Raw genomic sequence first — 17972 nt, forward strand, 5'->3', positions numbered from 1 at the left:
CAGTTATTCTGCAATTAGTTTTTATATGGATTTGATGGCATTTTGGTATCATTCGGTGTTTTCTACATATCTGTAAAAATGTTCTCGTTATTCCTCCCCAATGATTTCTTTAGCCTCAACAAAATGTTGAAATCGGATTTCTGGTTGAACACCATTTTAATTTTAAAAGAATTACAAGCATCGGAACGATGACTAATTTTTTTTTATGTTTTATGAATTTCTTCTGTGTCTGAATAGGTCGAGTGTTTAGAGTGCTGGGCTGTCGTAGTGGAAGGTCGCGGTTCAAATGTCACTGGTGGTAGAGGGATTTGTTATCTTGACTGGATGTCGGATGCCAGTTGACTCAGCTGTGAATGAGTACCTGAGTCAAATCAGGGTAATAATTTCGTGCGAGCGCAATGTTGACCACATTGCCTCCTACAGTGTACTGTAGTGTACCATTACGGTCTTGAATGAAGTGCTCTAAGACACTTTAAGGCCCTGATCCAATATGGATTGTTGCGCCAACGATTATTATTATTATGAATTTCTTCTATTCTACTACTAACCCCAAATTATATAATTTACGACTCAGTTTAATCTAAAAATATAAGAACAAATTGAAATTGGAATTGTTACAAAAACATTTCGATACTAAACATACTTACTACATATATCGATTATATACGTATTTCTTCTTTGAGTGGCATTCCTCGAATTATAAATAAAGTAAAAACGTAATTTTTGCAGAATAAAAAAAAATTTAGGTAATCATTTTGAACAACATGATCCTGGTAAAGGACGAGCTGCGAAATTCCAACGTGAACTGAAATTGATAATGGTAGGCTGTGGTACAGGAAAATTTATAATGGATTATCACGGAATCAAACAAAATCTTTAGTCATTGATTTTGTTCTATGAACTGCTGAATTATCAATAATGGAAATGATAATAGAGAGATAATTTTCCAAAATGATGAACAAAATAATTCTAGTGATAGCACTGATATTGCAGTCATACGCAAACGTATGCGTTTGTTGTCAGGAAGTGACGACGAATAAAATTTTGTAATGTTTATATTAGTTTTACTCTTTTTATATTAATAAATTTCTGCTATTATTTTCTTTTATCCAATTCATAATTTTTTTTATAATATATTTAATGTATTAAAGTGGGCAAGAACGATCTTGTGTCACTATCACTTGGTACAGATGTACAACGATTTGTCATTCTTCTTTTTTCTCCCAGTTCTTTGTGAATTCGGTAACCATATGCTTTCTCGCTGGATGCGAGGCCTGTCTTTCAACTTATGCAGTTTTCTGAACGTCGCTCCAAATACACAACTTTTTCACGTCCTCAAAATTCCGGAGTTATTATTCCACAATCAAATGGATGCTGCCGCTAAAAGTTTTCAAAATTACCCTTACGTTTTTCATGCTGCTTGAGTTATTCGTCGTCGTACTACGGGTATTGGTAACGTAGTCTCTGCTAGTTTCTCCTTCTTGTACGGTGTTGGTCGTCATTTGTGATTTCATCATTATTACCGTTACTAGCTTTGCCACCTCTTGCTTTATTTCCTCTTACCCAAGTCAGAGATCTTCGGTCGTTGTCTTCGAAATTCAAATTTGAGTTCTCGTACTCCTACCTCAGCTACTTTGTATTTGATCTAGGCCTACCTTAGCAAGGAGCTCCAAGCATCCCGGATTCGCGCCGAGGTCCAACAATTCAATATTCCTAAAAGTTGTCCAGCGTCCTGCCCTACCACATCCTCTCATTTGAAACAGGGTCTGCGACGTTTTCTTTCTCTATCACATGTATTGCCTCACCCACCACCACCTATTAACACGTTTGACTGCCAACTACGAGATAACTCGTAGATTGCGATCTTTTTTAGGACGCCAACTACGAGTTATCTCGTCCTATGTTTACTTACCATTTTTGTGCATTTACGATTAAACTCGTAATATATCAGTGCTAATATAGATAGATGGCTTCTAGGAAAAGAACAAAAAATCAATGCTAGCTTGCACGAACAGAAAATTTATTTAGAAACTAACAAAAAATATAATTATAAAAATTAATTAAAATTCAAGAGGTTGCATAATATTTTATTGTTTTTTGTGTAAATTCTTAAAACAATTTTCCACACAAAGGGCTGGCTTCTCTTTGCAGACTGGACAGAAATAACGCGTTTCTCGGCATTTTTTTGCTTGGGTACATATACGACAAGGCTTTGTTGGGCGCTCTTTTTTTTCGGTAGGTGGCAAACTCTCTAAATAATGTAGCTCTTGCAATTTAATTTTTTTTGAAACTGGTTGAATTTCTTCACCAATCAACGCGATGAGGAATTCTTCTCTGAACTTTATTAGTTTTACGTTAGAAGAAGTACCTTTTTGAAACATTTTGTGAGCATTGTGTATATATATCTCTATAATATGTAATGAAACCTTTTTGGGCCATCTAATACTCTTTCTTAGAGATGAGTAGTATGAAAGCATTTGATCTGATCGGTCTATGCCAGACATTCCATTATTGTAATCTCGTATTATATTCGGTTTCATAGAAATTTTTCCATTGCGATTACAGACCTCTACCATTTCAACAGCATCCATGTTTGAAATGCTAAGGACATCTCGTTTGTCCTTTCATTTGCATACAGTGACGGGTCCATTTTGCTGCCAAATACACTCCCCTTTTTTCAGCTTGCGATTTACCACATCTCTGGGATTTCCTTTTCTATTACTTCGTAGGGTTCCATACACATAAGTTTTTCGTGTAGTTAGCAGTTTTGTAAGAGTAACAGAATTATAAAAATTATCCATGTACACTGCGTATCCCTTATCCAGATAGTCCTCCAGTAAATGTAAAACAACGTCAGCAGTGTGCCCTACTTTATTATCAGTTTCCTCACATTTTCCGCTATAAATCTTTATTTTCATGACAAGACCGTCGGACTCACATAGATCATACAGTTTGATACCATATTTGTGTTTTTTATTTTTTATATATTGGCGGAAAAGCAATCTTCCTCGCCATAGTATCATGGATTCGTCAATACAAATATTTCTATCTGGTACATATCTTTCACGCATAACATGATTGAAATGATTTAGTATCGGTCTCACCTTGTATAATCTGTCGGCAGATGGTATTGACTTATCAACCAAATGAAAATAACGCAGTATCAACTGGAATCGATTTCGACTCATATGTGAGCGCCAAAAGTTTACATTATATAGCTTGTTTGTGCTCCAGTAATGTTCGATTGATGGAAAAGTGCAAGGTCCCATTTGCAACAAAAGTCCACTAAAAACTTTCATCTCTGCAGCACTGACGTCTTTCCACTGTGATAACCTGTTATTTTTTTTATTACTTTGCGTTTTTCCATTTCTTGCGCAGCATATAAATTAGTTTGTTCCACCAGTAATGCAAGAAATTCATCCGAAAAAAATAAGTCCACCAGCGTATGTACCGTAAAATTTGCCGTATCCAATTTCACACCAATATTTTCTTGGAAAATAAATAATTCAGAATTTTGTTGAATTTCTGTCCACAAATCATCATTCGCATTTGATGTTGTTGTTTGAGAATCATCGTTATTATCTTCAGGTTCAGGATCAACTTCACATTCGGAGACGACCATATCTTCACTATCACTTGAATTATCAGAAGGTTCATAATCACTACTATCGTTATCATCCTCATCAAACATCTCGTCGAATTCTGAATCACTGAGATTTGCGTAATACTCCATTTCATTTTGAGTCAGTGGTCTTTTCTTTTCCATATTGGGTTCTTGATAATTTAATTATAACAATAATTATAAAACAAAACACTCAAGAGGAACGTAAATGTGATGTACTCGACAAGTTCTGCAGCACTACTGATGAAATATGATGAAATATGCACGCGTATCTATGATTCAGAGATTAGAAAAGCGACAGGTAGAAACGTGTCTGTGCACGAATTATCTCGTAGTTGGCTTCCGCGAAGAGATTTCTGTTCCAGAAGCCAACTACGAGATAATTCGTATGCCCTTTTTTTTATGAAAAAAGCAACAAAAAAATTATTTTTATGATACCTACGTACTAGAATTTGAGTTTTTAATAATATAATGTGATAAAATCAAATTGCCATTTTTGGCCAGATTTCTGAAAATTGCCTTGGCAGTCAACGTGTTAACCCAGATTTTATCCACAACCAGACGAGACTGAGGCAGATGGTTTCCTAACAGCTTTTGTTCGATTTTAAAGAAGCTGCTCAGAAATTGGGAACAACAACAATCATCAGAATTAAAAAAATATTTCTATCATGACACAATATAGCCGTTGGCGACGTTGATTTTCAATGCACCAGACACACAGAAGTGGGAGATAGATGAAAAGTCAATGAGAACTTATTGGAAACGGACCGCAATCGATACATTCCTAATCTATTAAGAAATAACCATCATTATCACTGGTTGAGCATATTTTGTTATGTTAGGCACTCATGTCATCGGATTATATAATAAACCCTTTTAACACAGGAGCAAGCTAACATTATTGACGCAGGATATTGTTCCTTGTCGCAAAAATGCCAGCAAGGGAAATCATTGGGATCAACTATTATTCGTTTACAGAATTGTTTAACAACTTTGAATAGATGTATACATATCATATATCCAATAGAATAATAATAATAATAATAATAATCGTTGGCGCAACAATCCATGTTGGATCAGGGCCTTGAAGTGTGTTAGAGCACTTCATTCAAGACCGTAACGGTACACTAGGAGGCAATGTGGTCAGCATTGCGCTATCCAATTATATAAATGTTTCCAAAAAAATAGTTCTGCAATTGTTTACAAGTATAAAAAAAATCTACTTAACAGGATTCTATTTTAACCTTCATCCGTCCCTCATTTCCCCACACATTAAAGTTCCTCGCGTATCAAATTGATACCCCATAGAAAGTAGACGTGTTTCATGCATTTTTATTTATTTTTATTTGGAAAAATAAAATAAATAATAAAATATTTCGAAAATATTTTATTTAAAAAAAATTGAATTCAGTTCATAAGTATTTATTAAAAAAAAAGTCGATTTTCGCAAAAAACTTTCAATCCCGAAATGTAAAAAATGAAAAAATGAATTAAATTATAGTTTATCAATGCAGTTTGTGCATAGTTTGAAATGATGTGCATTGCAAACATAAGTTATACACTTATCACAGCGATTGCTGTATAAATTTTTGTTGTTTTTATATTCGCAATGTGCACAACGACTTCGTTTTCCTGCTGACGGAGCATGCGTGAGTTTTTGAGAATTTGGTAAATTCGATTTTCGCGATGCGTTTGTCGTTGATGTTGGCGCTGCTGATGTTGATGTCGTTGGTGATGATGATCTTGATGAAATATTCTGAATTTCATCTATAACAGCATTTGCATTTGGTGTTCGAGGACGAGTTTTTCTGTTCGCAATATATGGTGTAACTAATTGCTTTCCGAGCTCCACTAAGTACAAGCGACGGCGATACTTTTTTTTCTCATATTTCCAATCTGCGTTGAGATGAATAAATATTACGAAACTGTTGTATGCTGAAGTATCAAGGATGTTACAGAAAAGGGCTAATGGCCAACGATTCACCTTGCGTTTGCAGCGATAAGTGCCTACGAGTTTATCTAGAGAATCAACACCACCTTTCGTCGCATTATAGAATCGAATAATTTCCGGCTTTTTTTGTTCGTCGTTAGCCACACTTTTCTGGTCATGAAGTGTACTAAATAGAGTGACAAAACGATTCTTTTTTGGTACGTAAGAGACCATTGTGCTGCGCAAATCATGATCGAACACAAATTCGGAATGATATACTGGTTTGTTTTTCATTTGCAGCAGCAATGGTGGAATTTCTTTTCGATTTTTTCTGATCGTTCCAATCAACTTGTTTTGTTTCTTTTTCAATTCTAGGGCCAACTGCCGTGAAGTAAAAAAATTATCTGTTGTGATGTTACGACAACTCAGTTGATTGCTTAGAGTCAGAATAACTCTTTGGCCTTGATTTACTTCTGCTTTACAATTTCGATCGCGACCCGTATATACTTCAAGATTCCAAGCATAATATGTACTTGCATCGCACAAACACCATATTTTGATACCGTATTTATGCGGTTTTGATGGTATATATTGTGTAAATGGGCAGCGACCGCGAAATGGTACAAGTTGTTCATCTACTGTAACGTTTTTCCCAACAGTGTAACACATTTTCAATCGATTCACCCATTTGTCGTAAACGTTTCGTATTGGTGCCAATTTATCTCTTGATCGAATTCCCTTTCTCTGTTCTTTGTCATCGAAACGAATGCATTCATTTATTAGTTTGAATTTTTTCAAAGTCATTGTGGCGCGGAAGATTGGTGGTCCTGTTTGGTCATCCCACAATTCATTTATACATTGCCCATGCGATCTGTACACGCCAGCTAATATTAGCAAACCATAATAGGCGCGCAAAGAAGCAATATCAACTGGTAACCAAAGTTCCTTGTATTTTCGAGATCCATATAAATTTGTCATTTCAACTATTGTCTTTTCGATTGGTTCCATGAATAATAGAAAAGACGACAAAATATCAGTACATCGTGACGACGCCAACAAAGTTCGACCTGTTCAAGCAAATATCACAAGCATAACAAGAAAAAGTAGAATATGAAGAAAAATTTACCAGGTGTTTCATGTAGAGCAAATGAAGCATTAGATCTATTCGGCAATTGTGGCGGCGGCTCGAAATAATAACAATATTTTCCATCTTTCGATAACACAAACTCCTTCGGTTCAGAACAAGTAGTTTCATGTTGCTGTGGTTCATTATCTACAACATCGTCGTCTGACTCGTATTCACTACTTTCATCATTTTCACCCGGTTCTGGTAAATATTCTTCGTCGTCACTACTAGTTTCAAATGGATGAAAAGCACTTTTTTCCTCGTCGTCTTCACGAGGATCGAAATCAAATAAATTCGACATTTCGACAATAACACGCGAAAGTGAACACAAAATACGCTTGGCAAGCAGACAGAACTGTGTTCGTTTGATAGCTACAAGAAAACAAATGTCGGTACTGTACCTCTGTTCCGAACACATAACATTACGTAGTATCAATTTGATACGCGAGCAGCTTTTACGTGACTTTTTTTATTGTGCCAATTGGGTGAAAAATAAAAAAGAAGGAAATATATTATCTAATGAATTTCATAAAAATATTCCTTGGGCCAAAAAAGCAGGTCAAAATATTAATATTACTACAAAATACAGAACGTGAAAGTAGCGATTCGTATCAAACTGATACGAGGGACGGATGAAGGTTATCGAAATATATCGAAATATATTTATTTTTTTTTTTTGCTTTGGGATGGTTATAAAGGTTAAGGGGGTTCCCTCCAAGTAAACCACTTTATGCGTGTAGTAGACCCCAAACCAGGGTGAAAATTATTAGGGAGTCTGGTGAAAATTGTGGTGACATTTTTACTCGAGCCCTGGGAAGCCCCCCCGCCCCCTTCCACCTTTGTTTCAAATACAATGGACGATTACAGTTTGACTACTCGAAGGCTGAATCGATCATTGAGCGAATAGCTAAACAAATATCATCAAGAATGGGGTTTCCACTAACAAGTGATTGTCTATTTTCTGTTTTCAGGTAGTATTATTTCTAATGTGGCATAAATTGCTTTGACTCTTAAAACTAACATAAATTCCAGCCTGTTTCGAATGAATATCCTCCGTGCAGGGTGTTGAAAACAGTTACCAACTTCCTCCCATTCAAAAGAAAAACATGTGTTACAGTTAACATATATCTTTATTGTATATTTTATTCATGTCGACTGACTATATGTTTCATAGTTTCATTACATCATCTGCTTTACTCATAAAATATATGGAATAGTTAATAATTTTATAAATATTTGTAGTATATATTCATATATATATATGTAAGGTAGAGAGAGCAGTATGCTGTTTTGGAATGTTCATGGTTGCGACTTTATACATGTTGCACTTTTATGTTTTCCCACCTACGTAAAACTATTCGAAATAAAATCCAAACCGACAAGTGGACGAGGGTATTTTTGCAGATTGAATTTCGAAGGAGTGTATAAGTTAAGATAATGGAAGGCTTCGTAAGTAAAAGCGAACTGAAAATTAGTTCCCATATTAGTGCTGTACAAGAATTATAATCACTAGATCAATCTATGTTAACTCCTCTATTATTCAATAATTATTCCAGACAGTTAGACATTACATATATGTAAGTACCATATCATATAATTATACGTGTATGTTCAATATATTTGACAATAATGATTATTTTCTGAGATGCTCCTCATCTCATGCTGGATATTCAATTCAATATTCTTCTATTAGAATTCTTCCCTCTGCAGTATCTTAAAGCTCATCATTCATAATTTGGTACGGCGTTCGAGATAAGTGAAAAATGTCTATTGTACTATGCTGATAATCCATTTCTCAAGCGTCCACTGTGCAATTAAATTATTCGAGTGAACTGACTTTATCATAAACAGAGATTTTAGGAACCGGGCAAGAGAATTTGAAGGAATAATTTGGTATAAAAACTACAATCTTGTCACAATTTCCATGATCTCAGTTGAATATTATTACTAAGAAAAACGTGACCCCTATTTATCCATATGACTATAAGATTTCGGATGACTGGAATCCATTTCGTACGCATATGAAAATATATTATTCCTTTAAACACTATCGCTTTCAACGCCCAAATAGTTTTTTAGAATAAGTTTCCAATTGAGAAAATTAGGCGCATTCTGATTTCGTAACTAAAATACAATAATATAAACATCTCTGCAATAGGCTTTTAAAAGGTAACTTGCATAGGCTCGGAATAGAGTTTATTGACTATTAGATTCATAATTTACAGGCCGTCATAAGCTAGGCCTTAAACATTTTAAATTGATTCTCTTAATTGTTTCACGCTTTTGATATTTTAAAAGAAACGAATTGACTTGAATTACCAATAGTCTTGATAGTTTTCTTTAGGATGCTTCCCATTTTTGAACTCATTATTATATGATCTAACTGAAAACGATTGTGGGTCAATTTTATCACCTCAACTATAAATTGCAAAGTTATATTAAAAAAAAGTCAACTCGATTACTTTCCACTTTTTGGCTTAGTGTTATCATCGGTAATCGTGTCAGAAGGTTTTTTGGCTGTTGCTTTCTTCTGTGTTTCCTGCTTCTGTTGGGATGGTAGAGGCGACTGTTGATTTTGTACTTCAGTAGTAGTTGTCGAGGGTGTTACTGGAGTATCATCCAAGAAAAGGGGATTTTTCACTTCCATTTCACCAGTCTGAAAAAAAAAAATTAAAGCAAATATTGGAAATATTGTATAATTAGAAACAGATATTTACAGGGGCGAGCCCAGGACATTCGTAAACAGTATAATCGCCTTCCTCATTCTCGTCATCACTTTCAACATCAGTCAAGCCTCCAGGGTTTTCTCCACTACTCCTATTCTCCATTGCGATGATCTGCTGCTTCTGATGTTGATAATGGTACATTTGAGCACTTTGTGCCAATCGTCGATCGCCTGAAGGTGATATGTCTTTATTTGGCCCAGTCACTCCATACGCCGGATACTCAACATCTGCTGCTGCCTTCGCTTTTTTGTGCAGTCTAAAGAAAACATTTTTTTGATAAATTCACAACTTTTGCAAAACTCTGCATGACTTACGTGTACCAACCAATAATAAGTGCAATAAGTCCAACAGTAACCGCAGCACTGATACCGGCTATTAATGCAACCACATACATCCCAAAAGTGTCGTCCATGGTCATATGCTTCTTTACTACATCCGTTTTGTCCAGTCCAGCAACGCCACTATTGACGATTGCATTCGATTGTCCATCCTTTTGAAGCTTATCTAAAAGGGCCTTCAAGTCTTCACGAATATTATTAGCGGGAACTTTTGGATTAACATCCATTGGTGGCTTGAGCTTATAGTAAGGAACATCCTCCGCTGGCTTCGACACTAAATGCTCCTCAAGTCTTCCATCTACATCTCGAGTTCCATCCAAGTTAGTCTTAAAAACATCCTGACTTTCTAGATCCACGACATTCTTTTCATGATAACGAGGATCCGACGGATTAGCAGCGAATTGAATAGGTTCGTCTTTGTTAACAGAGTTTTCAGGGAAACGATAGGTAAACCCTGGTTCTATTGCCACCTTCTGTTGTTGGTTTGAACCATGTTGGTGCTGACTTTGATAGTATTGTTGCTGTGCCAACTGTTGTTGAAACCTACGCCTTGCCTGCTCTTCGATTAGACTGCTAAGTTGATTGAACAGGTCATCAGTTTGGGGCTGAGGCCAATTTGATAACCCGGTAGGAGGTCGTCGCAGACCTTTCGAAATAAAATCAATATCAATCAACTTCCGACCTCACTCAACTTATTTATTTATAAAATTAAATCATTATCTGAAACGTTTTTGCTGTAATGGTCAACATGAATGCAAGCATAATGATGTAGAACCTATGCGCTGATCAGAGAAACAGAAATTGACATGGTAACGATTTCGGTTCGCTATATTGCATTCCGAAAAAATTGCCACATTGGAGTCGTGAATCTCTTGACGGTCCGATTAAAAACGTTTGCAGAAAAGAAAGAAAGAAAAAAGACATAGAAGGAGCAGTTGACAATTCTAAACACCACCTCTCATTGGTTAAATGCTTCGTCAAAGTTACATGAGGATACGCACTGCATCAACTAATAAAGTCAAAATTTAAATTTTTTCGTGCAATCTCTCTAACAGATAATGAAAGAAGGGAATGATTCTTAAGATCTCTAAAAAGACCTCGAGATTTTGGCCGGGAAGGGTGTAAGGAGAGAGGTCACCCTCTTAATACTCTCGCATTAACTATATCATAAACTGCGAATCCCAATGCGAGGAGCTTGTATACCTTCATCTAGAAAGCTCCTGATAGCAGCATGTATCTGTACTGTAATGTATTGTAGATATTTGCATTGCGTTGAAAACTGCATGGAAATTATAGATGGAATCAACCAAAACATGTAACATTCTCAATACATTCGCTAGAGACTTTTGCTTTGGTATTGACTTTATTCTTCGCTGGCTTTATTCTTCGCTCCTCCTCTGATTTTGACTCCATCCAACCCTCCTTAGCTCTCTTCAATTCCCTCGTGAGGAATACCCTCGAGTGATATGGTCACCCTCCCGTAACTGTGATTGTCTTGCCCTTGAAAATGTGCAACGTAAATTCACGCGTTCCCTTTTCTTTAAGAAAAGCTTCCCTCGTGTGGATTACCCCTCCCGCCTCCGCTTTCTGAACCTTCCCTTCTTACAACAGCGTAGATCCTATCTGGATCTATGCACATTCTTTAAACTTTCCTCGGGTCTGATGGACTGCTCCGCCGCTGACGAGATCATCTGCCGTCCTGCGTCTTATAACACACATAACGCAGACATTTTCAACGAGCCCTTCGCGGAGCTCGAAGTCTATTTTCATTCACCGATTCCCAGGCTTTGCCGAAATTATAATGCAAAACAGCTTGGTCCTTTTAACTTCCCTACTTTAAGTAGTTTTAAACTTAGGATAAGTTTTTTGCTTTCTCCTCCTCCTGAGGACAATAATTAATTGAAATTTTCTCTGTTTGTTGTCCGTTAATTAAATAAATAAATTGATGATGTAATGGCTTTTTTGTTTTCATGGACTGCCTGCAAGAAGATGGTTGGATTTTGGAACATCAAACCATCAGAAAGGAAGTGCACACGTGATGGGGAAATATACAGGGGGCGGCAGCGTAACTTCCTTTTTTAAAATGCGCGCCACTCTGTTAGTTGATATCATAGCGGAACGCTAGTGGTCTCGTTCAAGAGGGGATACTGTAAAGTTTTGTCCCGACACGGTTCAGTCGCCATCATGCGTTGGAATAGTGAGGAGCGTGCCTTTGCCGTTGAGGTTTACTTTTCAAGCGGATGTTCGGTTATTGCAACACAGCGTGCATTTCGAAATCGCTTTAATTTAGCCCCGTTGGCTCCCGTCCCAGACCGCAAATCAATTGTTACATGGGTCACTACATTCAGACAAACTGCAAGTGCGACAAAAGGAAGAATTGGAGTCCCTCGGCCCGTTAGATCACCTGAGAACATTGAAGCAGTGAGAGCGTCAATGTTGCGATCGCCACGTTCTGCGCGCAAACACGCATCTACCCTTGGACTATCCGATCGTTCTGTGAGAAGAATTCTTCGTGATCTTCATTTTCATCCCTATAAAATGGCGATAGTGCAGGAACTTTCAAAACGTGACTTCAATTCTCGGATGAACGCGTGTGAGCTTCTTTTTGATGTCGTTCCCGAGGGTGCTATTGTTTTTTTTAGCGATGAAGCCCATTTTCATTTTTGTGGGTCGGTTAACAAACAAAACATGTGCTACTGGGCTGACACCAACCCTCGAAAATTGCATCGAAAGCCTTTGCATTCACCCAAAGTCACAGTTTGGTGTGCAATTTCCTCAGCTGAAATTATTGGTCCCTGAATAAAATGAGGTTACAGAGACAGTGAATTCGGACCGGTATGTAAACATGCTACAGAATTTTTTTTCCCACGGCTAGAAAATTTGGATTTGGGGGACACTTGGTTCCAACAAGACGGTGCAACAGCACACACTTCAAGAGCATCGATGACTGTTTTGAGGGAACACTTTCCAGAGCGCCTTATCTCAATTAGAGGCAATTTGGAATGGCCGGCACACTCTCCCGATCTGACCTCTTGCGATTTTTTTCTATGGGGTTTTTTGAAATCCCGTCTTTATGTGAACCGTCCAAGAACCTTACAAGATTTGAAGACCAACATCCAAGAAGAAATTGCCAACATAACACCTGCTATACTAACAAGAGTCATGACAAACGCCAGAAATCGGTTTACGCAATGTATGGAGAATGAGGGACGTCACCTAACAGATTTGATCTTCAAAACAATGTAAATAAAAACTTTAGACATGTACCTACATTATAAAAAATAAATAAATATTTTCCGATGCATACAATAGTTTTTATTGAGTTTTGAAAAAAGGAAGTTATGCTACCGCACCCTGTAGTATCAACACTCACTGCAAAAGCAATTTCAATTTTGTCTCAGTAATGAAATTACAAAAAAAAAAAGGTAACGCTAGTTAATAGCATATAATGGAGATATGAGGCACACTCCGCTATTAGGTTTGATGTCGAAGGGCTCCAGGATAAAGAAACGGCCTCCAAACATATCGGAACATAAAAAAAATCCTATCCTATAGATACTCAATTAATATCAGAAAAATGATAATATTAACAAGAACTGGAATCGCCTAAAAGGAACACGTAGAAAATTATCGGATAGCAGTCCCGGCAAAGAATAAATGAACGATTTGGCGATGAGTATCAACATGCGTTTTAGGGGAAACACGTCTGCATGGGAGAACTAAAGTTGATCCGCAGGAGCCAAACGAGAAAAGTACCCAAACACTAATTAAATTTACAGAAAGAAACAAGTCGGAAGCCGGAAGCTTAACGTTTTAACGTATTTGAATTTCCATTATCGCGAGGCGCCGTTCAATGTATGACTCATAACTGAAGAGAGTGCCTTAAATCGTTCATCTCTCGGCAGGTCACTGTCCTTGTCAGTAATAATGCCAGTTTTATTAGTGTCGGCCATCATCAATAGGTATGCCTATACAACGCTATTTCCGCAGCAGAAGGAGGTAACCACTAGACGGATAAGTATCCCATATTCCTACCTATTTAACAACATCAGGAATTGGGTAAAAAAGTACCAACTGGAAGTCGTAGGTTCGAGTCAATCGTCCACCTTGCGGAATTTACTGGGAGGCGTTAAGGATCCTTTGGCAGCGGACGAAAAAAGCGGGATTTACCGAATAACGTGCAGCGACTGCAATAAATTATACATAGGACAAACGAAACGCCTGATAACGACGAGATTTAACGAACACATCAAGGAAGCGGTAAGTAGTGTTCGGAAACAAAAGTCGTGCATAAGGTCATCAGTGGCAGCGCACATAGTAGAAGAAGCCCATATCATTCAACGCGAAAACCTTGAACTCTTGCGGCATACAAACCGAACCACAACCTTGGACCCTTGGGAAAGTCTAGAAATTCTGAGAGAAGACGCGACGCGGTTATTAAACACAGATTCCGGTTATTGCCCCTCAAAATTAATAAGACTTGCCGCGGTAATTAATAGATAATTAAGTTAATAATTTATTTTTTTTTTTTTGTCGTTAAAAAGTAATTTAGGTAATTAGTGTTTTTAGTATAAATAGAACCGTAGAATCGCAATTGTTTTCAGTAGCTTTGAACTGATGAAGGGAGTAAGTTGCTCCTGAAACATATATACATCATAAAATAAAATTGTAGACTTAACTACAAAGAGAAGACAATATCTAACGTTTCAGTATGAAGTGTTTTGAGCCCTTTTAATGATTTTGTCAGGTTTTTCTGTAGGGTAATTTTTGAGAATGAATTGTGTCTAACTTCAAATTTATACTTTTTGCTCTCTCAATATCCTATTTTGCAATCGATGTAAATTCCTAGTCAAGATCCTTCATTTGATACCCCTCACGACTATATTCAGAGGAAAACATTTTAATAAATAACAACATTATTTTTTTTTACAAAATCTTAAGAACGCAAACATATAATAATAAATTGATAACATTAAGACCCACCTACAACTTGACAAAGGGAACCACATTAAAAGTCCAAGCAAGAACAACAGAAAGGAATTTGATAGAGGACGTAAAGGAGACTGAAAAACTGCTGAGCCCAATAGTTCAAGTGTAGCTCTTTGAGCCATTACTAAGCGCAACGATATAATTAGTACCGGCAAACGTCTGACATGCCCTATAAATAGAACAATAAGCCCGGATTCGAAAATTAAAGAAAGTTGTAACATGGTGTCAAAATTATCTAGGAGAGGCTGGAGCCTTTCGCAGGAAATATAGTGGGCAAAGACCAGGGAGATTTCAACAGGAAAATCAACAATTGGGCAGATTTTCTTGGCAAAGCAAATATTTGAACATTATTAGTTGACCTAGAACAAAAATACGACAGTGTAGATCGCTAGATCGCATAAAATACTTAGTCTTAATTTTTAGAGCCGATCAAGCCAATTAGGCTCATCAAAATTTGCTACCCAGGTGTTTCAGAACAGATTACGGAATGAAGCACAGCACCCGAAAAATGCCAACAATTTTAATGGACCATTGCTGGATAAACAGCAGCCTATGCAAATGATTTCTTGGCAAGGGAAAAAGTGAGCGTCAAAAGAGTCTTTGTAAAATTTAACGAGACAACGAAAGATTTCGGAACAAAGATAAACAACAGATAAGAATAAAACCATGATACAAACCAAAAAAGCAAACAAGAGACGAATCTTGCTTGCTAATCAAACCTAATCCTATTCTACGGCAACAAGGTTTACACGATGAACCAAGCTCCAGAGCAGGCAATCAATGTATTCGAGTGGCGAGATCTCGATTGAATTCTATATTTTATACATATAGCGAGTAGGAATACGCCACCTATATCAAAATTCGCAAGCTCCAATGAGCAGACCATGGTTATCGAATGGGCGACATGAAAATCCATAGATGCCTATTCGAAAGCAAGCTAGGAGGTAGACGATCGCCTGGAAAACGTTAAAACAGATGGGACCATAGAGTAACCAAATTACAATGCGAATTACATGCTGCCCGGTTTTTGAAATTATAGACTGTCATTGCTCGGCCGAGAAGAAAGGCGGAGAATTTAACAACAATCCAATTGGAGCAGGGCCTTGAAGTATGTTAGAGTACTTCATTCAGAGCCCTGTAGGAGGCAATGTGGTCAGTATTGCGCTCGCCCGAGATTATTACCCTGATTTGATTCAGGTACTCATTCACAAATGAGTCGACTGATATCCGCCGTCAGATCATGATACAAATTTCACTGCACCCGTGAGATTTGAACCGCGTCCTTCCGTACGACAGCCTTGTCCTCCAACCACACAGCCACCCGGACACCCACATGCAAATTGACTGAAATTAACAACTGAGTTGTTAATTGTGACACGAAAGTCCTGGGGGTTTAACGTGAGTACCTGCCGTGAAGGCTTAATCCCACGATCCTCTTCGGACACGGATTGATTTTGGGACTACAATCAGAGCCCCGCCATGCAAGCCCAGCGGTCCTGGTTTATACTGAGTGCAGGCTCAGCATTCATACCAGTGGATGCGAGGCCTATCTAACACCTCTGCCGCAACTAAGGGGTACGGCACCCGAGTTGTACAGCGAAACTCCACGCTTGAACTCCGAGGAGCTCTGCCCGCGATGTAGGCATAACCACAACCACCATGAAACTCCCACTAGGGGGCCAACCGCAAATAACCGGGCCGAGAGCACATTCTCCAGGATTTCTCCTGGAGCATATGCTCTCAGAGGGCCATCCCGGTTCCCATGGTACAAGATAACCTCCGGTGAGGCTTCGTGGCAGAGCCACTTCAGATGAGTTCCTTGCAGACTCGGGTCTCGCCCTCCTCGAGTACGTGGTGACGGAACTCCCCAACGGGTTAACTGGTGTTAATTGTGACAAAAAGAAATTGCCGTTTTCACCAGTAAAGCTCGTTTAGAATTGAGCAAATTTGCCGTCAAATATTGCTGATAATTGATTTGCCTCCCCAGTTTCTTCAGAACTGTAGCTTAATTATTATAGGAGAGGATTCTAAGCTATTATCTCAAGAGATCCTCCTTTCTTCATGAGCCCGACGAATCAACACCTTCAACCCCAAGATTTTTGGCACTTTTAGCAAATATTTTTGTGCATACAACGCGATAAAGTGTGAAACGCAGGGAAAGCATGTACGTAATATATTCGCCGTCTGATAAACTGAAGGTAATTGTTCTTCTTCAATTGATAATATCTCCTTTGTTCACACGATGTATAGTTCAGTTCATAAATGGCTGACACGGCAATAACACATAATGAGTACCCAGACAATATAACCCAACTTAGACTTATCAGATAAGCCCTATTGTTCGAGCAAACACTAGTTATTATTATCGCCCACTAACGTCACCCGTAAAAATCTTGTTTATGCGGCCGTAGTTGCTGATTTTTATTCAACGACGACGAATTATAAATGCCACACCAGATAGTGAGGAAATCCACAACAAAACAAAGAGTCCTTGTTTTGAGTTGGTTTCGTTCATAATAGGACCTCAATACAATACAGTGTAAAGATTCAATGCTAAATATTCATTTTATAAGTTACTGGCGATAAGAACAATTGTCCTTATCTCCCGGCAATTACCTGGAAAGTACTCCATCTCCGTCGTTGCTGGTACCACATGAAGAAGGATTGCAATCAAAAAGATTCCGCCGGTCAAGCCGAACATTTTTCCAATTGCCATTTTCAAGTACACATTACATCCATATGGTTGTCCATTATAAAAACGCCCTCCGCGCCGAATGTCAGGGAAAATCGATAGTGAGCCAACCATACAACACCACCAATTCGTTTTTTCTCTCACGGTAGATTCAGAATTTTCGCAGACGTCGCGACTTTCTAATCGCTACCCGCACTCGGAACTATTAAAATCGAAGGGCCAACATCGCGAGGATTGTTAAAAACAAAAAAGATAAGCAAGAAAAGATATATTCTTCGCGAACAGACTTGTACGTAACCGGGGATCCAGTCCGCTCCAAGTAAGTTCAGCAACTATGAAAAGCTATGAACATTGACGTAGGTTGAAAAGTGATTGTTGCTCGTATATTGTTCAAGACAGACGGCACATGCGTTGACTCCAAAGTGCCCACGTCTTGGAAAGTGGAAAACTTGTTTACGTATTGACTTCGACGTTTGGGTTTTCCGAAAGAAATGGCTTGAATAAATCGACTGCAACACTTACCACGCTTTCATTAATGAATTCTTCGGA

General features: G+C 37.9%; 2 protein-coding genes across 2 annotated transcripts; both read right to left on the reverse strand.

Annotated features, from left to right (window-relative positions):
- Positions 1–5117: 5117 nt before the first annotated feature.
- Positions 5118–6979, reverse strand: LOC119661571 (piggyBac transposable element-derived protein 4-like). The gene is made up of 3 exons (XM_038070969.1): positions 6679–6979; positions 5902–6619; positions 5118–5790 (listed from the first exon to the last, which is right to left on the reverse strand). The coding sequence occupies exons 1-3, from the start codon at positions 6977–6979 to the stop codon at positions 5118–5120; spliced, it is 1692 nt and encodes a 563-aa protein (XP_037926897.1).
- An 808-nt stretch (positions 6980–7787) lies between these two features.
- On the reverse strand, positions 7788–17863 carry LOC119650171. The gene is made up of 4 exons (XM_038052727.1): positions 17348–17863; positions 9719–10388; positions 9396–9660; positions 7788–9334 (listed from the first exon to the last, which is right to left on the reverse strand). The coding sequence occupies exons 1-4, from the start codon at positions 17535–17537 to the stop codon at positions 9137–9139; spliced, it is 1323 nt and encodes a 440-aa protein (XP_037908655.1). The 5' UTR covers positions 17538–17863; the 3' UTR covers positions 7788–9136.
- Between the last annotated feature and the right edge of the window lie 109 nt (positions 17864–17972).

The sequence above is a fragment of the Hermetia illucens genome, chromosome 1 (assembly GCF_905115235.1).
Source record: "Hermetia illucens chromosome 1, iHerIll2.2.curated.20191125, whole genome shotgun sequence".
Classification (NCBI taxonomy): Eukaryota; Metazoa; Arthropoda; class Insecta; order Diptera; family Stratiomyidae; genus Hermetia; species Hermetia illucens.

Excerpts from the sequence above, each read along its gene's own strand:
- LOC119661571 (XM_038070969.1), bottom strand. The coding sequence starts at position 6,979 with ATGTCGAATTTATTTGATTTCGATCCTCGTGAAGACGACGAGGAAAAA. Across the intron at positions 6,620-6,678 it reads TGCTCTACATGAAACACCTG|GTCGAACTTTGTTGGCGTCG; the intron begins GTAAATTTTTCT and ends TTGCTTGAACAG. Across the intron at positions 5,791-5,901 it reads TTGAAAAAGAAACAAAACAA|CACAATGGTCTCTTACGTAC; the intron begins GTTGATTGGAAC and ends TGATTTGCGCAG.
- LOC119650171 (XM_038052727.1), bottom strand. The coding sequence starts at position 17,537 with ATGGTTGGCTCACTATCGATTTTCCCTGACATTCGGCGCGGAGGGCGT. Across the intron at positions 10,389-17,347 it reads GGAGATGGAGTACTTTCCAG|GTCTGCGACGACCTCCTACC; the intron begins GTAATTGCCGGG and ends TTATTTCGAAAG. Across the intron at positions 9,335-9,395 it reads AATGTCCTGGGCTCGCCCCT|ACTGGTGAAATGGAAGTGAA; the intron begins GTAAATATCTGT and ends TTTTTTTTTCAG.